Genomic DNA, 25,913 nt, shown 5'->3' on the forward strand with positions numbered 1-25,913 from the left:
TTAGAGGGTTGTCTCTCCAAACCTGCAGCATTCTCCCCAAAGGACTGTCCAGGAAAATGTCAAAGGGATTCTCTTTGGCTCCCTCTTTCCTTTGTCCTCTAGGCCTAGAATTTCTGTTTTCCATTTTTGGTCAGTCTCTGTGTCTGAATATTTCCTTGTGTACTCAACCCCCACTACTGGAGATTTTTTTGCACACCCTGAGAATCGCTTCCTCCATTTCTGGCTATTTCCCTTGCGGGAGAATGGAACTCTGCACTCACTTCGTATCTAGGACACTTCTCAGTTACACACACTTGACCACCAAAAATGCCCAACCACTAAGGCAGTACATATAGCCCAATTTTCCTACCTTGGCTCATGAATGAGGTTGCCTGGTTGCTGTGGTGCCTACTTTTATCCTTGTGTCTCCTCTGCTGCCTTCTGAATAACAGTCTCTGGTTTGCCTATGGCCTCTGTGGGGAGCTGGGACATCTGGACAAAGTGGGCCGCCTAAATCAGGTGGGAGGCATCTCCCCTCTCAACTGGAGTCCCGCTCCACACAGGCACAGAGATCCCAGGTGAGCCCCCAAGTTTGTGAAACACATTCATCCATCCAAACCAAAGAATGGACTCGGAGACACAAACAACAGCAGAAACGAGTCTTTTAATGGTGGCCTTGGAAGATTGGGTGTCTGGTAGGCAGGCACACCTGGGGCAGTTCCAACAGGTAATTTATCTCCTAGCACACAAGTCCCTCCCCCAGTTCCTCACTGGTTGAGTACTATGGGGTTACAATCTTACCAGACATTGCCTAAGTTTCATTATCCCCCTTATTAGGTTATACCTTGGTCTCCTTCCCCACATAAGTTTCAGTTTCCCAATAATGAAACTTCTCTTTTCTGGGCTGACCCATCCTCTATATTCTCTTTGCTTATTGTGACTTTTTAGGTGCATGAACTGTGTGGTTTGTCACATCTGCAGGCTGGCTGCCAGTACTTAGATTTATCATACCTTGAAAATGGACCATTTAAAATGTTTTTTTTCACAGATGTGTTTATTAGGACTTACGTACAGGACACTCTTGGACAGCAGCAGGAGAGCTCCAGAGATCCATGCCTCTTCCCATCTCTAAACTGCTTTTAAGCTAATTTTTCTGGCTTTTTGTGTACTGTGTGCATGCAATGAGACTGCTTTTCTAGGTAGGTTCTCAGATACTCTCTGGGATGTTTAGATTTTCAGGGATACCTGTTCCTTCACTGGGCACCATGGCCTTAGCTCACCACCCAGCCTTCAGGGTTCAGGAAGTAGGCATATATATACCCTTGAGTAACCTCATGGGGGACCTGTAACGCAATAGTCCTCAGAGATGTGTTACTCTCTTGCCATTAACTGTGACAATATGCATGGAGTACTGTTAACCCAAGAAGCTCACCTGAAACTTTGGTGTCCAGAGTTTTTATTGGGACTTGATTATTTACTGACCACATGACTGATATTTAAGATTCAAGGTACTCTGGGAGGTTCAGAATAATACCTCAGTCTCCAGTGCCTCTGGAGGTTTAAATCCAGACTATCCTAAAGACCGCATCACAAATCACATTGTTAGACTGTCCAGTGGCCAAAGCCTCCAAGCAAATAAAGACATTCTTATTAGGGAGTACATTCCAGTGATTTAGAGATTGTTTCCCCGTAGCTGAGGGCAAAGGTCAGATTTGTCTTTAGGTAATAAGCTTCATTCTTCACTACATTTTCTCCCACAGTACGTAACCTTTACTCACAGCCATATCTCAGGAATGCAAACTAAGACAAGTGCCACCATAGCTACAATGGAAGCTTAGACATAAAGTCTTTATTTATGCGGCTGCATTACCTTCCACACAAAATAATAGTCCTTTCAGGAAGAAATAAAGGAGAATGAGTAGTGGATAGACAATCAATTATATTTTGCTACAACAATGGAACACACATACAGAATAATAAATTCTTTGTCTTTCAGCTTGTGTAGTATTCTCGTCCCCATATTATTTCTGTCCAAAAATGTTCTCTGTATGATGCCATATTTCTTCCATCATTGTCTAGACTAATATTTAAAAAAAAATAAAGTTAGCCGGGGCTGGGCACAGTGGCTCATGCCTGTAATCCCAGCATTTTGGGAGGCCAAGGTGGGTGGATCTCCTGAGGTCAGGAGTTCGAGACCAGCCTGGTCAACATGGTGAAACCCTGTCTCTACTGAAAATACAAAAATTAGTCAGATGCGGTGGTGTGCACCTGTAATCCCAGCTACCTGGGAGGCTGAGGCTGAAGAATTGCTTGAACCTGTGAGGCAGAGGTTGCAGTGAGCTGAGATCGCACCATTGCACTCTAGCCTGGGTGACAGGGCAAGACTCCGTCTCAAAAAATAAAATACAATGAATAAAATAATTTAAATAAATAAAGTTAGCCATCTTTGCTAATCACTGAGTTCAAGTTTTGGCTGGAGATTTGAGCTTCTGTTGTAATGTTTTGGATGCAGTTACTGGACCCAGGAAGTCCTTATAAAACATGGACTGCTAAACCGTTTGCTGTAATGAAATGTAGCTAGCAAGTTTTGTCATTAGTAGATACATTCGAATTTTCTACGTGTAGTCCTTGTTCACTAATTAAACAGCTATTTTAATTACCACCTAATACATTCCTGACACTTAACAGATGCTGGGAATACAATAATGAGCAGAAAAGCCATCCTTCTCTTAACAGAGATTTCATTTGAGTGTTTTTCATTTACACAGCTATGGTAGAATGGATTATATCCTGATCTGGGTGTCAGTTGAAAAACAATTTACTCTGAGTAGAAATCTACCATGGTGTGGTAGATTATAAAAATGACCACAGATTGTTTTCTTTATTGCATTCACACCATTAGGATGCGATGTACAACCTGCATACTGAAGCTTTTCTGCAAACAATTTCTCTTCCTGACTCAAAGGTTTCATGACCTCCCTTTGAATTCCCATTGAGCTTCTGTAGTTTAAAGTATTCATCTGAACAAAACGAATAGTATGTCTTTTGTAAATAAATGGTCACTGGCTAGGCTTTTAGGTCCACCCATTGCTAGATTATCTTTATCGAAGATAGAAATAGAAAATAATTGCAAAGTTTCCTTTTTCCTAGGCAAAAAGGAGTTAGATGCAGTATAGAGAAGGTAGCTAATGATAGAAATAAGTGTTTTTTTAAGTGCCATAAAATGTAACAAATATGGGAATATAGGGTAGAAAAAATAGCCTGAGTTGTAAGAGGCTTTTTAAGGCAATGCATTTATTTATTTTACGTTCATATTTTTGCAATAATTTGGATATTCAGATTTTTGCAATAATTTGGACAGAATTTATAAAGGGCCTCATATGTATTGTTTTTGTCACTATGTTGTGACATATTGTGGCTTTGATTGTTTTTCTTAATTGGGAGGTTTAAAATAGGCCATGTTGAGGTAGTCAAGCTCAACTCATTTGAAGCCTAGAGTTTGAATTTTGTTTTGGGCAGCATATTTATCTTCTGTGAATAAGCTTTTTTCTTACTTTGTAAATAAGCTATTTCTTTCTTTGTAAATAAGCCTTTCAACTACCACCCACCCCCATTTGGTCGCAGGCTGGGGTGAGGGTCAGGGCCTCTTGGCAAAAGGAGTAGGTTGGTAGGAATTGTAGGATTTAGGGTATTGGCTATTTACTGGCTAACATGATAGTGTCTTATATTTTAATATAAAGATAAATACTATCTTTATATTTTAGTAAATATGTTATCTTTATGTATTTAGTAAAATATTAGTAATATTTTAATAACTGATGCAGGTTAACTGCCTGAATATTATCTGTGCCTGTAGGATTAGTAGGAAAATCTGGACTTTCAGTGGTATAGACCAGAACTTTCCAACCCGCATGCTGGGACATCTTAATTTGCTGAAATATTGATCCCCTCCTCTCTCAGTTTAGTCAGGTGGGGCCTGGGCCAGCTATAGTTTCTAGGTGGCCATTAGGGAGAATGAGGATCCTATTCCACTTATCCTTAATGTTTCACATAAACTTTACAATTTTATGTTTGTGGTATTTCAGAAAACTTGTTTTTTGCAGTATGCAAATATAAGATCTCTCTCTTGTGTTTTTTAAAATGATGAGAAGCTTTCAAACATTAGCAAAATTATCCTTTTAGGATACAGTGGCAACATATCCACTATACATTCATCAGCCTGGATGTTTAGTTTCTTTTTGGTATGAACCCAACTCAATTTTTTCAAACTGAACAAAGTTGGTCAAACATGAAATTAAATGGGCTTGCATCTATAATGCCTTCTCTCAGGACATGTCTTTGTTTATTAGCCATACCTCTAAACCTTTTCCTCTCCCACCTTCTGCATCATACACTGTCTTATGCTTCCTGCTAGGTCTCGGCTAATCCTTTTTTATCACTACTGATCCCGCTTTCTTATCTCTCTTCTGCAGTGAAAACAGCTTTAAGATTCTCTGTCAAATCAAGTCTCCTTCTCTACTGTTTTCCTCGTGAACTCTCTGGGGAGTATGCTCAAGTTGGTATCTTTTGTCCTTATTTTCCTTTTAAGATCCAGAAGGACATTTTCTCCAATTGTCTGCTATGCGTCTTCATTTAGGTTTTCTTTTCATACCATAGACTCAAGATGCTTAAAAGCAGCCCTTTGCTTTTGCTTCACCTTCTACTTTTCTTCATCCTCTACTTTGCTGCCACCTACAATCCAAACTTTGGGGTGTCTTTGGGTTCCCCTGAATGTTTAATTCCTTACTGTGTTCTATGGATTCAGTATCCACAATGTGTCTCTATGTATTCCCTTACGTTGCATATTTTTACCATCAGCCAAGCTCATTATCTCTCACCCAGGTTTCACAATAGCAACTTCATTGATCTTCCCACCTCCACGCTATTCACTCTTCCAATCTTTCCTTTGTGTGGTTTTAAGTTAGGTTTTCCCAGAGCTCAATTCCAATTAAACTATGCCCTGGCTCACAGGCCTTTGCACTTGCCTCTCATGATCTTGCCCATCAGGATCTTATGGCAGGTTTCTTTGTATTCTTCTCTATGGACCCCTCTGGTCTACCAAGCGAAGCACAAACTTTTCAGCTAGAATTTTAGATTTTTTTTCCCCAATATGAGCTCAATTCAATTCTAGGCTTATCTATCATTGTTCTAATTAACTAACAAACTAATTATTAGAAAAATATTCATTGAACACCCACTCTATGTCTGTATGCCAAACAATGGACCCCAGTTCATTGTTAGGATAAAATGCTAAGGATTTTATTGCTAGGGGTACATTGCTAGGGATAAAATGGTGAATAACAGTATACAGAGTCACTGTTCTCGTGGAGTTTTCAGTCTTGTGAGTGGCACAGGCAGAGATCATTTGTATCAGTGAGGTGCACAGGGCATGAAAGCTTATAAAGGGAATATTAACTAGTAATTTAAATCCAGAGAAAACTATGCTTGCATAAGTAATAGAAAATTATTTCAAATGCTGTCAAAAAGCCAAGGCCAACCATACTTATGGAGGAATGAAATTTAAGTAACAGTGAGGAAACCACCTTGCAAACGGTTCTACAGTCACGCAGGCCTCCTACTCTGCTGTCTGAACAGAAATTTGTTCCTGCCTCAGGGCCTTTGCACTTGCCTTTGATGATTCTGCTTCTCAGGATGTCATGACAGTCTCTTTCAATATTCTCAGATTCCCCTCTCCCTGACCTCCAGAACTAATCTAGTCCCCTGCTTATCATACTCTCTCACATCATCCTATTTATTTTCTTTAAATGTAATCATCTTGGTTTTTCTTCCATTTACTTGTTTGTTGATTGCCTTCTGCGCTAGACTATAAACTCCTAGAGGTGTGGCTTCTAACTCTTCATTCATATCACCTAGGTCAATGCCTGATATATGGTAAGTGCTCAATTAATGTTACAAATGAAAGAGAATAATAAAGATATAAGTGAAGGATCATGAAGATATCTATATATCTCTCTCATATATATCTCTGTTATACCTATATATATAGTTTTTATATATAGATATCTATCTATTTATATATCTCTCTAGATAGCTACATAGATATTTCTCTCTAGATATCTCTCTGATATGAGAGATAAGTAGATATATATGAGAATATAGGTATCTACATATATCTATATATGATATCTCTCTCTATATGAGAAGGTTTAATCTGTGGGGAGTTAATAATTGGTTTTTTAGAAATGATAACTACATTATGTTTTCTTAGAGATGTGACTGCTACACAATTTTTACCAATTTGTTTTTCAACTTTTTTTTTTTTTTTTTTTGAGACGGAGTCTCACTCTGTCGCCCAGGCTGGAGTGCTGTGGCCAGATCTCAGCTCACTGCAAGCTCCGCCTCCCGGGTTTACGCCATTCTCCTGCCTCAGCCTCCTGAGTAGCTGGGACTACAGGCGCCCGCCACGTCGCCCGGCTAGTTTTTTGTATTTTTTTGGTAGAGACGGGGTTTCACCGTGTTAGCCAGGATGATCTTGATCTCCTGACCTCGTGATCCGCCCGTCTCGGCCTCCCAAAGTGCTGGGATTACAGGCTTGAGCCACCGCACCCGGCCTATTTTTCAACTTTTATTTTAGATTCTGGGGTACATGTACAGGTTTGTTATAAAGGTATATTGCATGATGCTGTCATTGTTGGGTGGAGTATTCTGTAGATGTCTATGAGGTCCGGTTGGTCAAGTGTCAAGTTTAAGTCAGAATTTCCTTGTTAGTTTTCTGAATTTGTACCAATTCTTTATTGAAGAGGAAAAAGATACTTTGTTGTCTGAATTATTTTACGTTTAGTTTTAAAAGTACTCTCAGGAAATTTACTTGAAGTACATACAAAATAAAATGGATTAATGGATATATTGAGAGATGAATAGATGAATAGACATGGGATGGAGGAAATTTACTGAAGTAGTAATGTTGAAATCAAGTGATGGCCATATAGATATTCACTATAAAATTATTTCAACATTGCTGTATTTTCAAACTTTCATAAACAGTTCTGGGAAAGAAAACATAACTGAGTATATCTCTGCCTTCAATAGAGCTCAAGTTTAATTTCCTATGCATTCTGCACTTTTAGGATTGTACCAGAAGTGTCTCTGACTAGCAAGAAAGCAGACAAGATCATCCTTTATTTACACTGACTAGGCAACAAATATTATATTATACACCATCGGTAAGATTTCCGACAATAAGAATTGTGCACTCACATGGTTAATCAGAAGTTTGGATAACCAGAATCTCAGCTTTCTACTACCTGCCCCACAGCCTCTGAGATCTGCAGGCTGGTACCGGGGATTAATTACAGTCAAAGGTGCAAGATGACTCATGGATGTTACTTGTTGCAACAGGAGAAATCATTTTTTCATTTGTGACTCATACGCCTCTCATAAGCCTCTGGGGAAAGGTACTCTGTCATTGTTAAAATGATTCAGTGTCTTCATCCTGTAGGTCTCGGTGACTCTGTGGCCTTTCATGCTTTTTGTGGATCTAGGATGGGAAGAACCCTCATTGTAGAACATCAGTAACTATAATGTGAATGGGTGTTGCCAACTTATAAAACCATTCCATTTGTCTTACTTCACGTAATTGTCACAATCATCCTATGATGCACATAGGCCAGGAAATATTATGCATCACACGTATACAAATGTGGGGATTGAGGTATGGAGCGTGTAAGTGACATGGCCAAGTTCACTGTAGGATACTAAGTTAATAAACATAAATTAGAGTCTAGACTTCTGACTTCGAATCCAGGCACTCTTACTTGATGTCCAACTAAAAATGCAGGCAAATTCTCACTACCTAGTTCTGTCAAGAAGAGTAAAGTTTTAGAGAAAACAGGATCAGAGAAAGCCATATGAAGATAGCTGTAAAGAAGATGAATTTTTCCTGGCTTGAACTTAATGCCACTTCCTTGTGATAGCTGTAAAGAAGATGAATTTTCCCTGGCTTGAATATATGCCACTTTCTTGTCTTTTACTTTGGATTTCCTGGCATGGGAATTAACTGTGAGCATTGACTGTGGAGTCAGATATTCCTGGGTCTGAAACTCTACCAATTTCTACCTGCAACATCAGGCAAATTGCTTGGCCTCCTTAAGCCTCAGGTTTTATATCTAAAAAAAATGAGGTTAATTATAGTACCTATGCCCAATGGGCCTGTTTTGAGGATTAAATGGAATAATGCCCATGAAGTGTATATATCAGTACTTATTGATGGTAGATCCTTATAAATATTGGTGAGAATTTTATCTAGCAATCCTACTTCTGGATATTTATCAAAAAAATTGAAATCAGAATCTCAGAGATATATTAGCATTCTGATGTTCATCGCAGCATCATTCACGATAGGCACAGTGAGGAAAGAATCTAAATGTCCATCAATGGGTAAATGAATTAAAGATGTGTATACATACAATGGAATATTATTCAGCTTTAAGCAAAAAGGAAATCCTATAATAGCAACAACATAAATTAACCTCAAAGACTGTATGACTCTATTTACATGAGGTATCTAAAATAGTCAAACTCACAGAAAGAAAAAATAGAATGGTGGTTGCTAGGGACTGGAGGAAGGGGAAATGGGAAGTGTCAATCAACAGGTATAAAATTTCAGTTATGCAAGAGGAATAATTTCTAGAGATCGACTTTGCAATATTGTGCCTATAGAAAACAATACTGTATTGTACACTTAAAAATGTTAATAGGATAGATGTCATAATAAGTGTTTTTACCATGATAAAATTAAAAAAATTCAAAATTAGAATATGGAATTATTCTCATATACTTAATTAAATTTATCTATCTAATTGGAAGAAATTACATAAACATATTTTTGGAATCAGAAAATTCTTGCAATAAGAAAACTTTAAATGGTTTTCTAGGTAAACAGTATAAGCTTAAGGTACAGACATAAAAATGAAGGAGCAGGAGAAGTTTCTTTTGGTGAGTTGTTAAACAAAAGGATAGAATTCCATGAGAGAGGCCAAGGAGGACTTTTTTTGCTGTAGCCCCTTAGAATTAGCATCCATCCATTCATTTCTTCCTCCATTTAGCATATCTTTACTGAGTGTCTCTAACATGTCAAGAAATCCTTGCTTCATGGATATTGCAGGCTAGAGAGGGAGACAAATTAACACACCACATAAATTAATATAAAATTATACCCATGGTAATTGCTACTGAATATGTCACAGGAAGCCTTGACTTAGTGAGGAAGCACTCTGGGATAGTGGGTAAAGCTATATTGAGACGTGATAATAGTGCTGAGATCTGAAAGTGAGTGGCAGATTGACCAAGTGAGATGGAGGAGGGCAAGAGAGTTGACAAAATGTTTCAGCCATTGGGATCAGGAGCAAAGAGCCTGTGGCAGAAAAGAGCGTGAAGACTTGAAGAGAGCCAGTGGGCTGAAACAGAGATAGCAAGAGCCAGAGTGGTACAAGGTGGGGTAGTGGCCATGGGGCAGTCTTGGGGTTTGGGCTTTATTCCAAGAGTCATGGGAATCCATTGAAGAGTTTCAGATAGGGCTATAACATAACTGCCAGGAGTCATTTAGTAAAAAGAGACATGAACCTGGTTGATGAAGCCACTTTCATTCCTATGCCCATAAAGTGGAGCCCTATAGCCTGAAGGTTAGAAATAAAATGACCTGCAGGATCAGTCATCTGAATTTAACTCAGTGCTCAGTGGTATTCAAAGCTGTGAAAGCAGTAGGCTTTGATTCTCCTCCTCTGGAAAGTGTATTGAACAAACAGTAAAAATATGGCTAATGCTTCACCAAGTGTAAATGCCAGTCACCACAGGGTGAGAGAGAGACAACAGTTGAGATAGTGAATTCAGAAAAATGATGATTTTAATTAACTAACAACCTACTAAGCAAATTAAAATTTACCTTACTGATACATTTTCATTCTTACCTAGCACCTTTCCCTCACTATGATCTTCATTTTTGTGTGTACTATTCTCTTGCTTCTCTTTATCATGTTACTACATATTTATGAATCCTTAAATGACACATGGTTTAGTTTGCATATTTTTGTAAACCATAGAAATACAAAGGATCATAAGAGCCTACTGTGAACAACTATGCACAAACGAATTGAGTAACCTACAATATATGGATAAATTCCTAGAAACATACAACCCACCAAGACTGAATCATGAAGAAAGAAAATCTGAACAGGTCAATAATGATTATGGAGAGTAAAGCAGTAATCAAAAACCTCCCAGCAAAGAAGAGCCCAGAATCGGATGGTCTAGCACCTTTTTGGAATTTTGAATTTTATTTATTTATTTATTTATTTATTTATTTATTTATTTATTTACTTACTTACTTACTTAAGAGACAGAATCTCTAAACAATAATAAAAAAAAATAAAAACAAAACTCTAGTTGCTCAAAAATTCCCTATGTTGCCCAGGCTGGTATTGAACATCTGGACTCAAGAGATCTTCCTGCCTTGGCCTCCCAAATGTTGAGATTACAGATGTGAGTCTGACCCAAGCACCTTTTTTGATTTCATGTTTCCTTATATAATCTGTCTAAATATCCCAACTTTCTTCAGATTACACAGTAATCAAGTCTGTTTGGAGATTTACAAAGTGGGCTATTTTTAACTCTGAGTGGGGAGCAAGTTTGAGATAGTAAATTTGCCCGAGAAGAGTCAGATTGCTATTTCTAAGTAATCAGGAGAACAAGCAGTGCTTGAGAGTCTCTGGTTTGGACCAGGGGAGACAGAAAAAACCAACCATCGAGCCCACTCCCACTTGTAACCCTGAACTGAGGCAGGAGAAATCATCTGAAATCCACCAGCAGGAGGAATATGGGCACTTGCCTGCCTATTATGAAGAGCCATGAAGTCAAAATAGCTTTTTATTCTTTACATCTCCTCCCCAACTTTCCTATTTGATATTAGCCATTATCATTTTAATAATGCCTCTTCCTCCCAGACAACCAGTTATTGTTTTCCTAACTTTGACATGTGTGGCTAAGTCCCCAGGAGCTATGAGTGATTTAATGTGTTATTTTCTAGTAGGGGTTTAATTGAGAAACAGACAAAGCTAAAAGAGTATTTTGCAGAGCTTGGAGTAAGGGAATGAATGTATATTGGTAGAATTTCAGGTAACAGATAATCCAGTAGCACCGACTTGCTTGGAGCTGGGGAAGCAAGCTTGCACTATTGTGCTTTCTGCAGCTAAGGTAACCTTTAATAAAAGTTTAGACACTAGAGATCAGTATGTTACTAAGAGTGTCCACTTATCCTTCTAGCACTAAAACCCTCTCTTGTGAGAGAGAAAGACCTCTTGTTCTAAGATATGCTTACTTTGGTGTCAAACTTGAAAACTGCCTTGTCAATGCCTGGAGTTTCCATTAGAGAAAACAAAACTCTTTCTTTCATCAGGGTAACTCAATTACAAGGTACAGTAGTTCTGCATGGTGGGTAGGGAGTAGGCAACAAAATCTTATACTTAAAACACAGTCTATTCTTTAGTGAAACACAACACATATTTAAATACAGAACATTAACTTGCTTGATCTGTTGCTATTAGGACTAGATGTAGGAAGTTCTTTTAGGATATGTCATAGACATTTTAATTTTTCCACTTGGAAAGAAAATGTATATATACATGAATGACACATATGCAGTTACAATAATGATCTGAAGTCAATATTGAAATATTTGAAGAAACTTTAATGTTAATGATATTCAGTTTTTAAAGAAAAAGAAGTTCACACATATGAAAAGAAATAAGTAAAAAACGTTTGTGCTACAAGAGGAACTTCTTACACATATGATTCTTTTTTAAGAGCAATTGCACTAATTTCCAAAGTACCCTGTTAGATGGCTTTCTTTTGGCCAACTTCTCCCTTTGTCCACTTCATCCATAAAACTTTTGCCTGGTTCTTGTACTTCTGACCCTTGACTGAGATGATCTGACTAAGGTCTATTGGGAGGACTGAGTTTAAGGTTCTAGTGAAAAAACTAAAATTTTGAGCTCTATTTCCCTTTTATAACCCTGGTCAATGTCATCTTGTGTTTCCTAGGTTGTTACTTGCAAAGAAGACTTTTAGGGAAGGGGTTATCACATATGCTTGGGATCCATATTCCTAGAACAGCACAGTCAGGTATACCAATGGTGATAACTAATTCCCAGTTAAGCAGGGACGAGCTCCTGCACATGCACCAACCCTCATCAGAGATGCAATTACATGTGTATGAAGGCTGACATTTAGCATCATGTTTCATAGTAAGCATCCACCCAGAGGGCTGCAGATTTCTTCAAGGCTCTGTGGAAGGAATAAACAAGATCATCAGGAGGTGAGACTGTAATGTTAAGAAAGCTCTTACATGGAATTTGCTCCTCTGCCTGGTTCAGAACAATGTTGTCATTTCCAGCTATTTCTGATAAATGTCATCCTCTGTTGACCAATTCTGTTGACCGAATTGTTTTTAGCAGGTGAATTCACCTTTCCTTTATGGAGAACATTGAGATTTTCTTTCATTTTATTCTTTTCTGAGCCTATATACCTGTAAATCCACCCATCCTATATTTACCTATCAACCCTATTTTATAATATGGAGGGCATTTTTCTAGGCTCTGGTGGTACAGCAATGAGTAGGGTAGATGTGAGTCCTGTCCACATGAAATTCCTGGTCTAGCTTGGGAGACACATATTAAATAATTTATTACCCAATATGTTATTTGAATACAATTGTGATAAACTTCACATATGAAGAGAACCAGGTGCTGCAAGAGCAGGCGACTAATTTAGTTTTGGGGTCAGAGGAGATAGACGTGAGGAAAAGGCATTTGAATTGAGCCTTGGAGAAAGAATGGCAATTGACAAGATGATGTCAAGGGAGGTGGAGGTTTAGAGGAACATTCCAGGCAGAAGAAAAAGTGGCAAAAGGATAAGACAACTAGGGAAGGGAGTTTTACGGCAACTTAAGGTAGGCCAATTGCACTAATTTCTGGAGGAAATTATCTGGAGGACAGAGAAAGAGGAGGAGTGTGGTGGAGAGTCTGAAGCTGGAGCACTGGTCAGGGATCAGATCAGATCAGGCCTGGCCTTGTTGGCCTCATTTAAGATTTTTGTTTTTCAATCCTAAACTAAAGAGAAAGTTATTAAACCCAGATTTCTGGTTGTTAATTTAACCAGCACAACATTCTTTAGGAAATTGTATGTGAATGCCTAAGGGTAAGTATGGATTTTCAGTTTCTGCATGCCTCACTACTCTTAATTAATCACCCCAGCCTGAGCTGCGCATTTATACCCCACTGGACCCTGCAGGCTTCTAAATTTGCAACACTGGACCAGATGATCCGACAGTTCCTCCCACTACTTAAATTCTAACACATGTAGGAAGCTCTGTGGGGGATAGAAAGGCAAATACTATACAGCCTTGATTTAAAGAAATTTGAAATTTAGTAGGGCAGTAAAACATTTTCACTAAGCTGTACCTATACGTAAAAGGTCAGTATTATCATTATTTTGTTGTTGTTGATACGGTTCCCTGTGGTGCCGTGTAGCCACGCTGAGCACACAGGTGACCCTTAATAAATGGCTGTTAAATGAATGATTCATAAGCCACTGAATAGTCTGGGGAGTGGCAGTAAAGACACATGAGAGCTGTGAGCCAAGAGAAATTATGTTATTACCTGACAATATCTCCAAACGCCCTCAACATGGGTTTATTCACATACTGCAATCCATGCTTGGCACACAGTGACCTCACCAGAGGCGCCACTTTGTGATAATTATGGCGTGGCATTGTGGGGAACAGACTGGAAAAAGATACAAGAGATACAAAATTTAGACCTAAAGAAAAACTCTGAGTTTTCTTCCTTCTATTACCAAATAAAACTATATCAGCAATGCAGACCCAACCTTGACCTTGCACAATAGTGCTGTTCTGGGAAGTTAAAAACCTCCTGCCAAAATATCCTTATCTCTTAACACCTCTGCAAGCCAAGTGGGTGGTGAATGTTTGGGAAATGCCAACAGAGTAAATGTTATCTTCATCGAATATGTTTATATTTTGCCATGTCAAATGAAGGTATGGATTGTCTATCACTTTGAATTACCTAGGGGAGCTGAAGATACCCCTGTCCCCCATCTCCATCTCTGTGTTTGTCTCTCTCTTTCTCTCTATCCATCTGATATGGTTTGACTGTACCTCCACCCAAATCTCAACTTGAATTGTATCTCCCATATTCCCATGTGTTGTGGGAGAGACCCAGGGGAAGATAATTGAGTCATGGGGACCAGTCTTTCCCCTGCTATTCTCATGATAGTGAATAAGTCTCATGAGATATGATGGGTTTATCAGGGGTTTCTGCTTTTCTTCTTCCTCATTTTCTCCTGCTTCTTCCTCATTTTCTCTTGCCACTGCCATGTAAGAAGTGCCTTTTGCCTCCCGCCATGATTCTGAATCCTCCCCAGCCATTTGGAACTGTAATTCCAATTAAATGTCATTTTCTTCCCAGTCTCGGGTATGACTTTATCAGCAGTGTGAAAACAGACTAATATAGTAAATTGGAACCGGAAGTGGGATGTTGCTGAAAAGATACCTCAAAATGTGGAAATGACTTTGGAACTGGGTAACAGGCAGAGGTTGGAATGGTTTGGATGGCTCAGAATAAGACAGGAAAATGTGGGAAAGTTTGGAACTTCCTAGAGACTTATTGAATGGCTTTGCCCAAAATGCTGCTGATGATATGGACAATAAAGTCCAGGCTGAGGTGGTCTCAGATGAAGATGAGGAACTTATTGGGAACTGGAGTAAAGGTGACTCTTGTTATGTTTTAGCAAAGAGACTAGGCAGAGGTTCCCAAATACCATCTAACTCCTATCCCATGAATAGATGAATATTCAATAGGTTCTAGTCATGGCATATAGGAAAAAGTCCTGGGATAGGAATAAGGAGTGAGGAGATATGGATTTTTATTTAAGATTTTCCACTGATCACCCAGGTGACTTTCCTGGGTTTTAACTTCATCTTTGATAAAATGTGAATAATAGTCCTTCCTTGTTTTGCTGAGACTTTTAAGAACTAACACGAAGGAAAGGATGAGAAAATTAAATGAGCAGGTGTAAGAGCTCTTTCCTTCTCTGACTATCCAAAATATGGCTTAGGTAAAGAGGATGTGGACAGTCTCTCCCTTGAATATTCTGGAGATCGACTCTCCAAGTGTTACCATTTTCTCTTTATTTTATGGCCACCTAACTGATTCATTGGCAAAGTATTGCCAATACCATTTGAATATTGCGTCAGGGAATGGGTTTTATCATTGATTATTTTGTAACTTCAGATCTAAAGAGATAGATATTTAAATTAAATTTCAACACAACTTGGTTACCCACTTCTCAAGCCTGCAGGTATCTGAAAATGGAATCACTGGCACTTTTCCAAGATTTCACTCTATTTACTCACAATCTTTCTTCTTAGGGCTGGAGGGCGGGGGGCGGGAGGGCGGGAGCGGGGACGGGCGGTGAGGGCGGGAGCTTTCGATGGGCCGGGCTCGGGGGCCGGCGGGACGTGACTCCTTCAGCATTCGGCAAGTAGGACTCTTCCTTTTCTTCTTTCTTTCTTTCTTTCTTCTTCTTTCTTCTTTCTTTCTTCTTTCTTTCTTTCTTTCTTCTTTCTTCTTCTTTCTTTCTTTCTTCTTTCTTTCTTTCTTTCTTTCTTTCTCTTTCTTTCTCTTTCTTTCTTTTCTTTCTTTCTTTCTTTCTTTCTTTCTTTCTTTCTTTCTTTTCTTTCTTTTCTTTCTTTCCTTCCTTCCTTCATTCTCTCTCTGTTTCTTGTTCTTTCTTTCTCTCTCTTTCTCCTCTTCCTTCCTTCTTCCTTCCTTCCTTCCTTCCTTCCTTCCTTCCTTCCTTCCTTCCTTCCTTCCATACTTCCTTCCCCATCATTGCTAATAGAAAGATAGCAGCCTGTAGAAAATGCTGGTTCTCTGAGACCTTGAGCCTAGGGCCTGATCTGGATTGTATTTGGGGATGTTATAAGTGACTGCACTTGCCCTACTAAGGACTATTCTTGTTACTCACTGGTGCTCAATTTGGAAGTTCAGGTGCCCAGTGAACCAGTCATTGAAAAAGGACTGTTCAATATTACAGGTGGCCAAGACCTGCAAAGAAAAAGCTTATATTAGTTATAAATGAGCCCAAGTGTCAAACAAAGAAAATATTTGAGACCACCTTTGCAAAATTATGACAGTAAGATAAATCTGACTTAGTTGACTACATCTTGCTTCTGATCTCCAAGCTGTCCTTTGTAATTCCTGGGTATAAGCTAAGCTAATTTGGGAGGAACTTATTTTGTAGTTTAACCTTAAAGCAAGGATGATAGTAGCCCTTCCCAAAACTAAACTGCTTTTGTATAACTAATAAAAGGCCATAACGTCAGGATTGTGAGAGGGGCGTGAATTCTGCTAAGATGGAGGCATAGTTTCTATAATTCTTTACTGCTCAGGAGTCATGCGGCCAGAGGTGACAGGATTTGTGACTTTCCCAATTGTGCTTGTAGATAACATCACTATTATAGAACCTAAGATTAATTTTTTGAGATGTTTTTCAGACTGTCCCCACTTGGACCCATGCATGATTCATGACTTGATGGGTTCTGTGGCCCCACCCAAAGGTGGACTGGGAACATTTTCCACACCCCTATAATTTCTTCCCCAACCAGTCAACTAGCACCCATTTCCTAGCCCTCTTCCCATCAAATTGTCCATTGATACAGTTTGCCTGTGTCCGCACTCAAATCTCATCTTGAATTGTAATCCCCATAATCCCCGCGTGTCAAGGGAGGGACCAGGTTCTAAATCGGTGTGGTTTGAAAGATTCTCCCTGAGGAAGTCCATCATTACCTGAGTGCTGAGCCAGTCTCGGTTCTCCTCTGTGCTCATTCTCATTGGTATGTGGCTCATCTGGGTAACATATGCAATCCAAGGACTTTCAAGAAACCTTTTGGAGGAGTAAAAGGAGGAAGTGATGACTGTTTAGGGTGTTTCAGTAGCAAGCACTGGGCTTGCATAAGCCCTGGTAGAGCTGGTTGAGCATTGGAGGAAATGAAAGAGACTCAAAGGTTCCAGTAAAATGGTGATCTTTCTTTTTCTTCTCTGAAAGACCTTTATATCAAGAGATGACACACTAAGCATTAAGCCACATGACTGCCAAATGTATGGGAGCAGAGCCTCTAAAGTTTTCTGTAGCTCTAGTGCAAAGATCAAAACCACTAGGGAAATTTAAGGGCACATGCAAACTGGTTGACAGCCTGGGCTTTGTCCTCAGATAAGAGCTAGATTCAAGTTCTGTTTCGGCACTGGCCTTGGCTCTTACTTGCTCTTACATGCCCTTGGGCATATGATTTAATCTCCTTAAACTTCAGTTCCTTTAGCAGAAAAATGAGCATGATACTATCTACACTGCAGAGTTGTGTGAGGATTACATCAAATAAGATAAAGCATGTGAAGCCTTTAACAAAGTGCCGGATGCATAGTAGCTACCATTATTCTTATAATTATTTAGGACTTAGAATAACGTGACAACAGAATGAGGGAGGATTACATTGGAAAATTGGAGAGGACTCTTCAAGCAAAAATGCATTGGGAAAACCTCTGGTTATAAAGTAACTTAAAAAAAAATTCCTTCCCTGTCATTCTTTGGTAGGGATTATTATGTCTACCTAGATTACAGTTTTAAGGATTTAGGATTCAATTGAAATGCTTCATTTAAGAATCCAGGACGTGGGTAAAAAATGGAGATTGGGCAAATTTTTATTGCAAAGGGCTCATCTTATTCAACTATTTCAACTATTTTTTTTCACATTTGCTTAAAAACACCTCAGCTGCAAGAAATGGGGCATGATGTCGTAATCTAATCTATCTTAAAACTAATGACAAATAGCTCTGATGGGGAAGGATCTGACGAGGATCATTTGGATTACTGGAATAAAATAATATTCTTACTTGACCAAATATATGAGCAACACGGTCCCAAAGATTCCATAGTATGGGCCAAATGTGATGAAATATCGGATGTAAAAGCTGCTAACCCAGGCGATGTCCTGCAGAGAAAAGCACTTGAAAATTATACACCCTGAACATGGTTTCATTTCTGCTTCATTGGCTTGGAGTCCCTTCACATTCTGGCTAAATCTTATGCCCTGTTACTCAAGGAAACTATATCTGGAGGGGACACAGCATTTTTATTTTCCCTCTTCTACTTGGTCTAGTTTCAGAGAATGAGCCACATTACTCACCACCCAGTATCTTCGAAGGTACATTACTTGCATGGATTGCAGGTTGAAATATACTGGCATGAGGAGTGGGAGCCCAACTGAAATAGAACAAAAAATGATGCTGAATAAATAAACAGAATGTGTTCATGTGTATTTAATGTTTAGCTCCCACTTAGAAGTGAGAACATGCAGTGTTGGGTTTTCTGTTCCTGCGTTAGTTCACCTAGGATAATGGCGTCCATCTCCATCCATATTGCTGCAAAGGACATTATCTTATTCTTTTGAATGGATGTGTAGTATTCCATGGTGTATACGTACCACATTTTATCTAAGCAGTCTACCATTGATGTGCATTTAGGCTGATTCCGTGTCTTAGCTATTGTGAGTAGTGATGCCTCCCAAGACACACAATTTATCTGTATAATAACAAACCTGCACATGTACCCTTGAAACTAAAATAAAAGTAAAAAGAGGAAAATCACCTGTAATCTTACTACCCAGATATTACCATAAACATTTTGAATATAGATATATTAATATATGTTCTAAAAATTGCTATTATGCTACCTGTAGTACTGTTTGGTACACTACATTTAAAAATAAAGCATATCCTGACCATCTTCCCATTTCTCTAAATATTTTCCAGCATCTTTTTTTTTTTATTATACTTTAAGTTCTGGAATACATGTGCAGAACATGCAGGTTTGTTACATGGGTATACACGTGCCTTGGTGGTTTGCTGCACCCATCAACCCATCATCTACATTAGGTTGTTCTCCTAATGTTATCCCTCCCCTAACCCCCAACCCACCAACAGCCCCTGGTGTGTGATGTTCCCCTTCCTGTGTCCGTGTGTTCTCATTGTTTAACTCCCACTTATGAGTGAGAACATGCAGTGTTTGGTTTTCTGTTCCTGTGTTAGTTTGCTGAGAATGATGGTTTCCAGCTTCATCCATGTCCCTGCAAAGGACATGAACTCATCCTTTTTTATAACTGCATAGCTTTCCATGGTGTATATGTGCCACATTTTCTTTATTCAGTCTAACATTAATGGGCATTTGGGTTGATTCCAAGTCTTTGCTATTGTGGATAGTGCTGCAATAAACATACGTGTGCATGTGTCTTTATAGCAGAATGATTTATAATCCTTTGGGTATATACCCAGTAATGGGATTGCTGGGTCAAATGGTATTTCTGGTTCTACATCCTAGAGGAATCACCACACTGTTTTCCACAATGATTGAGCTAATTTACACTCCCACCAACAGTATAAAAGCATTTCTATTTCTCCACATCCTCTCCAGCATCTGTTGTTTCCTGCCTTTTTAATGATTGCCATTCTAACTGGCATGAGATGGTATCATATTGTGGTTTTGATTTGCATTTCTCTAATGACCAGTGATGATGATCTTTTTTTCATATGTTTGTTGGCCACATAAATGTCTTCTTTTGAGAAGTGTCTGTTCATATCCTTTGCCCGCTTTTTGATGGGGTTGCTTGTTTTTTTCTGGTAAATTTAAGTTCCTTACAGATTCTGGATATTAGCCCCTTGTCAGATGGCTAGATTAAATAAATTTTCTCCCATTCTGTAGGTTGCCTGTTCACTCTGATGATAGTTTCTTTTGCTCTGCAGATGCTCTTTAGTTTAATTAGATCCCATTTGTCTATTTTGGCTTTTGTTGCCATAGCTTTTGATGTTTTATTCATGAAGTCTTTGCCCATGCCTATGTCCTCAATTGTTTTGCCTAGGTTTTCTTCTAGGGTATTTATGGTTTTAGGTCTTATGTTTAAGTCTTTAATCCATCTTGAGTTAATTTTTGTATAAGGTGTAAGGAAGGGGTCTAGTTTCAGTTTTCTGCATATGGCTAGTCAGTTTTCCCAACACCATTTATCAAATAGGGAATCCTTTCCCCACTGCTTGTTTTTGTCAGGTTTGTCAAAGATCAGAAGGTTGTAGATGTGTGGCATTAGTTCTGAAGCCTCTGTTCTGTTCCATTGGTGTATATATCTGTTTTGGTACCAGTACCATGCTGTTTTGGTTACTGTAGTATAGTTTGGTAGACTTGTAGTATAGTTGGAAGTCAGGTAGCATGCTGCCTTCAGTTTTGTTCTTTTTGCTTAGGATTGTCTTGGCTCTACGGGCTCTTTTTTTGGTTCCATATGAAATTTAAAGTAGTTTTTTCTAATTCTGTGAAGAAAGTCAATGGTACCTTGATGGGGATAGCATTGAATCTACACATTACTTTGGGCAATATGGCCATTTTCATGATATTGATTCTTCCTATTCTTGAGCATGGTATATTTTTACATTTGTTTGTGTCCTCCTTTTTTTTTTTTTTTTTTTTTTGAGACGGAGTCTCGCTCTGTCACCCAGGCTGGAGTGCAGTGGCCAGATCTCAGCTCACTGCAAGCTCCGCCTCCCGGGCTCACGCCATTCTCCTGCCTCAGCCTCCCGAGTAGCTGGGACTACAGGCGCCGCCACCTCGCCCGGCTAGTTTTTTGTATTTTTAGTAGAGACGGGGTTTCACCGTGTTAGCCAGGATGGTCTCGATCTCCTGACCTCGTGATCCGCCCGTCTCGGCCTCCCAAAGTGCTGGGATTACAGGCTTGAGCCACCGCGCCCGGCCTGTGTCCTCCTTTATTTCCTTGAGCAGTGCTTTGTAGTTCTACTTGAAATGATCCTTCATGTTCCTTGTAAGTTGTATTCTTAGGTATTTTCTTATCTTTGTAGCAATTGTGAATGAGAGTTCACTCATGATTTGGCTTTCTGTTATTGGTGTATAGGAATGCTTGTGGTTTTTGTATATTGATTTTTTATCCTGAGACTTTGCTGAAGTTGTTTATCAGTTTAAGGAGATTTTGGGCTGAGATGATGCGGTTTTCTAAATATACAATCATGTCATCTGCAAACAGAGACAATTTGACTTCCTCTCTTCCTATTTGAGTACACTTTATTTCTTTCTCTTGCTTGAATGCCCTGGCCAGAAACTTCCAATACTATGTTGAATAGGAGTGGTGAGAGAGGTTGTCTTGTGCCAGTTTTCAAAGGGAATGCTTCCAGCTTTTGCCCATTCAGTATGATATTGGCTGTGTGTTTGTCATTAATATCTCTTATTATTTTGAGATACTTTCCATCAATACTTAGATTATTGAGAGTTTTTTTTTAGCATAAAGGGGTGTTGAATTTTATTCAGGACCTTTTCTGCATCTATTGAGACAGTCATGTGGTTTTTGTCATTGGTTCTGCTTATGTGATGGATTACATTTATTTATTTGTGTATGTTGAACCAGCCTTGAATTCCAACTTAATTGTGGTGAATAAGCTTTTTGATGTGCTGCTGGATTTGGTTTGCCAGTATTTTAGTAAGGATTTTTGCATTGATGTTCATCAGGGGTACTGGCCTAAAATCTCATTTTGTTGTTCTGTCTCTCCCTGTTTTTGGTATTAGGATGATCCAGCATCTGTTTTGTGATTACTGTATTGTATTTTTATGATGTACTTAATAAATTTATTTAATAAATCCAGTAAATGTATTTAATTAAAAAATGTGACCCCAATGCAAGTGGCAGGAGTCTATCTCCTTAATGCAGCATTCCTGGAATGCTGGCCCCAAGGAAAGATCCAAGTGGAGATCCACAGCCTCATCCTGGACTGCAATGGGCATTTCAAATCTAAAAGACAGGGCTAAGAATTAATTAGATCAGTAGCTCCAGGTTCAAGCTGCCTCAAAGAAGCTAGGAAAGCTTGGGAGATTTGAGTCATTTTTGATGAAGGCATCCCTGAACAGCTTCTGCTACCAACTTTCAAGTTTTTTCAAGGTCCTTGGAGTCCTTCAGTCTCCCTGGATCTTTGGGATTTAGCCCCATTACAGTGTGTTGAGGTGTCAGAGATAAAGAAGGTATACTCATTTCCTGGTGAGAGTTATTTACCTGCCTTTCCCCCAGCATCATTGAGGCTTCCCAGGCACAGAGGATCCTTAAGGAGATCCTCTGGCTTTTGACAAAGGCTGTCTCCCTGGTCAAACTTTAGTTAGGATCCTTTGAGCCCTCTTCTCAACTAGGCCTCATCCTTGGCCTACGAGAATTGCAGACTCTCAGCACAAATGATTTCATCCACTCTCCACACTAAGAAACTTGAACAAACACTAGCATAGTTTCTCAAAGCTCAAGGCCATCTCTCTGGGATAATCCCAGCATCCTTGAAGTTTTTACCTGAGAAAGCTCAGGGCTGCCAAAATAATTTACTGTTTATTCTGGCCAGTGTCTGACTATAGGCACCTGACACCCCTTTTTCTTAGAGCATTTACTTTAGGACACTGACAATTGTAAATCCTTTGTGCCTTCCTTTGAGATATAGCTTCTACACTCCAGAAATGTATTTCTCAAGGGCCTGGTAACAATCCTTTTGAAATGTAGTCATCAAGAAGGATGGGGCTCTTATCTGTCAGTCTGTTTGGGAGGATAGGAGCCTAACTTTGATAAGTACCAGTTAGCAGACACAGACAGCCTGGACAAATCTTACCAACCAACTCCTCCACCCCCACCCCATCTCCCAGTGTCTTTCAGTACTTTTCCTTTAGCATGCTCCAGCATTTAAAAAGCCTCTCTCTCACTTTTGCGTCAGGAGAATTAAGCTCGGTTTATGGTGAAGTCTCTCTCCCCTAGTGCGATAGCCTGAATATGATTTGTCTTGCTGCCTTTAACAACTGTCTGGTTTTGTTTCTTTTTGACAGTTTGAGTACGACTCATTTGTACCCGAGATGTTAAGCCAGCATTTGCCGGGAAAGGCCACAATAAAGCAGCTCTTGGTGGTGGTAGTGTGGTTTGTGAAGTGGGCATTTTGCAGTGAATTGACACCATTCCCTCATTTCTCATAAAGTAAGGGCATATTGTCCCACTTCAGACAGGGGAGGTAAACACATGTTTCTCAGGAGAGTTCAGAGAAGAAAATCCAGCAGGGTTTTCTTTTGCAGACACACATCTAGTCAGGCTGGGAATCAGCTACCTTTTAAAAATGGGGCACGAATGTCCTCATTCCTCTTTTAGGTTTTGCAAGAGCAGTGGGGCAGGTGACGAGTGCAGGTTGGGGAAGGCTGAATTCCCACTGTAGAGGATCCAGCAGTGATGGTTGATCTCACACTTCAAAAAATTTGCCCCCTGCTATCTCCCTCTGGCGTAATAGGGGTGGCCGTTTGTGGCCTACACGTGGGCAAATCAGATCATCACAACTATGTTTCTCAAGCCCAGCACTGCTGACAATTTGGGTGAGATGATTGTTTTTATGAGGGGCTTCCTTTGCATCGCAGAATGTTTAGCAGCATCCCTGGTTTCTATCCACTGACTGCTAATACCTTCCCTCCTCCTCTGTTGCGATAACCAAAAAAATGTCTTTTGACATTGCCCTTGGGAGGCAAAATTGCTCTGGCTGAGAACAACTGGACTACAGGAAATGTTTGGTTCTTTCCCTGATTTTGGTTTATTCCCCAGATACATGTTTTAGTTGGGCAGATTTGGGGGTTTCTTGAAAACTTTTTTTGTGAGCTGCTATGTGTTTGATATTGGTTAAGAGCAGTCTTTGCTTATGATGTTCTTTTACTGGTATCAGATTTATGCAGCTACTTGTATTTTCCTTCAAACTTGACCCACATGCCCACACTCAGATATATATGTCTCATGCCTTCCCACAGCTATATGCAGGTCATGGGAGCAGACAGCTTTCTTCCACACAAGAGCACTGCAGGTGCCCTTTGTTCCCCGGCCTCTCCATTGCTGGTGTCACACTGTCAATGCTTCAGATGTATTTCCCCATCTCTACTTCCTCCCTACCCAAACACCATTATTCTTTTCTGTTGATAGATGTTTGGTCTTTCCAGAATGACAGTCCTAGATGCAGGTCCCTTGACAGGCAGCCTACCTTCCCTCCCTCATTGGGTTTCTCCCTCCTTCCCCATCCAACTCTCAGAGTGATGAGGTGCTGTTTAAAAAGGCTGTTTACTTTTCCATCTCCCTTTGCAGATTTTCACCCCAGGGAGTCTGAAATAAGACATGCTGCTTTGCTCAATAGCAATAGGACGTGGGCTGGTCTCTGTGAGAGCATTCCAATTGTGACTTCTGCCTTGACAAGTACTTGCTTCAGGGAAATGGGATATAAGGAATGTGGCTCTGGGAGACTCACCCATGTAGAAGTACAGGTGCTGCTTTTCATAGTTGATGTATTTGATTTTCTTCTTGCCATACTGAATGGAGAGAGAATAAAACAAAAATAAGAGACCATACTTCTGGTCATCACACTCAAGGATGCATGTGTATGTGTGTGTGTGTATGTGTGTGTGTGCACATGCTTGTGTGTGTGTGTGTGTCTAAAATCTTTATGGAAAGAGCCATCTGATCAGTGTTCATTAGCGTTCAAGTCTGAGGCACTAGAAGAACCAGAACCAGGATGGGAGGAAGAAATACTGTGGCATCGTCTTGCTTTAATTATATGTGGGTAATTCTATCACAAATGGAATATTCCATTGGACTGTAGGAATTGTATCATTTTTTTGTTCCTGTGGGAATCATTTTGAATTTTTTTTCTCTTTATGTGAGGTGGAATGGTCACTGAAATGGGACATTTCTGAGTTTTTCTTGTGCTTCTTCAACTATGGCATTTAGGATTCTGCTCCATATTCATTCATTCATCCAACAGATGTGTGATTCATTCATCACAGTCAAGAATTTTCTTTTAAATTCATTCATCCAAAAGATACTAAATGGTAATATGATAAAATAGATAGTCATGGCCCCTCCTGTCTGTCTCATCTTTCTTCTTTTATGTTCTCATCATGGAAATCACACTATCATTTATTATTTTAGCCCATGATGATAGTACATATAATATTTATTATACATTATATAATTACTATATAATAATATAATTCTAATATTACATTCACTACTGAGAATTTGATTCATTTTCTAGGAGTCTCCTTAGTTAATCTGGCATATATTCAGGGCACAAAGGCAGCAAATGCTTTGAAAGGAGGATAGAAGTAATGGTTATATCTCTAGTATCTAGCAGACACTCAATAAATGTTTATGGAAGGAATTAATGAATAAATGATAATTCACACTCACTGTGTATTTTTGCCTCTTTCAGTTAAAACTCTGGGCAGTGTTTGACTCTTGCTTTCTCCTTTCCTTTGATATCTTTCCTCCTATGTATAGATTTCTTGTATTTGGATTGTGTGGTTGGTCCTTCTTTCTCTTATTGTCAAAAATTACAAGAAATAGCATAGTGATAAGGTAATAATAGCTATTTGCAGTTATTCCGAAACCTTTAAACATTTTAGTAGCAGGAAACATGGTAAAGGGACTAGTTGGAAGTGTGTGGGAGTGAACAAACCGTAATGGACAGATTTTGAGTATCAAAAGGAGGATTCTGTCTTCCAGGATATAAGCACGGGACATAGAAGAATTAATAAATGCTTGCTGAAGAAACTTAACATTTGAATAAAGTATTAGAAAGGCAGACAGTAAAGAAGGAAGAAAGGAAAAGCCCAGGGCTGATTCGAAATGTTTTTGATGTGAAACTACTGAATTTTAGGGTTTAAATAAATAATTTTAAATAATGTCTTGTGCAGTAGCTTTGAAATTATATTAC

The 25,913-nt window shown here is 39.2% G+C and overlaps 1 protein-coding gene across 1 annotated transcript in view; it reads right to left on the bottom strand.

The window, feature by feature from the left end:
* Positions 1-11,731: 11,731 nt before the first annotated feature.
* LOC104654299 (putative fatty acid desaturase 2-like protein FADS2P1) overlaps positions 11,732-25,913 on the bottom strand; it is a 39,907-nt gene continuing 25,725 nt past the window's right edge. Inside the window, exons 6-12 of the mRNA XM_010353419.2 lie at positions 24,447-24,507; positions 18,293-18,369; positions 18,000-18,097; positions 16,899-16,995; positions 16,078-16,157; positions 13,689-13,814; positions 11,732-12,315 (exon numbers count right to left, since the gene is read on the bottom strand). Coding sequence (XP_010351721.1) covers positions 12,264-12,315; positions 13,689-13,814; positions 16,078-16,157; positions 16,899-16,995; positions 18,000-18,097; positions 18,293-18,369; positions 24,447-24,507 — 591 coding nt within the window. The 3' untranslated portion in view covers positions 11,732-12,263. The remainder of the gene's footprint in view (positions 12,316-13,688; positions 13,815-16,077; positions 16,158-16,898; positions 16,996-17,999; positions 18,098-18,292; positions 18,370-24,446; positions 24,508-25,913) is intronic.

Source organism: Rhinopithecus roxellana, chromosome 15 (genome assembly GCF_007565055.1).
Source record: "Rhinopithecus roxellana isolate Shanxi Qingling chromosome 15, ASM756505v1, whole genome shotgun sequence".
NCBI lineage: Eukaryota > Metazoa > Chordata > Mammalia > Primates > Cercopithecidae > Rhinopithecus > Rhinopithecus roxellana.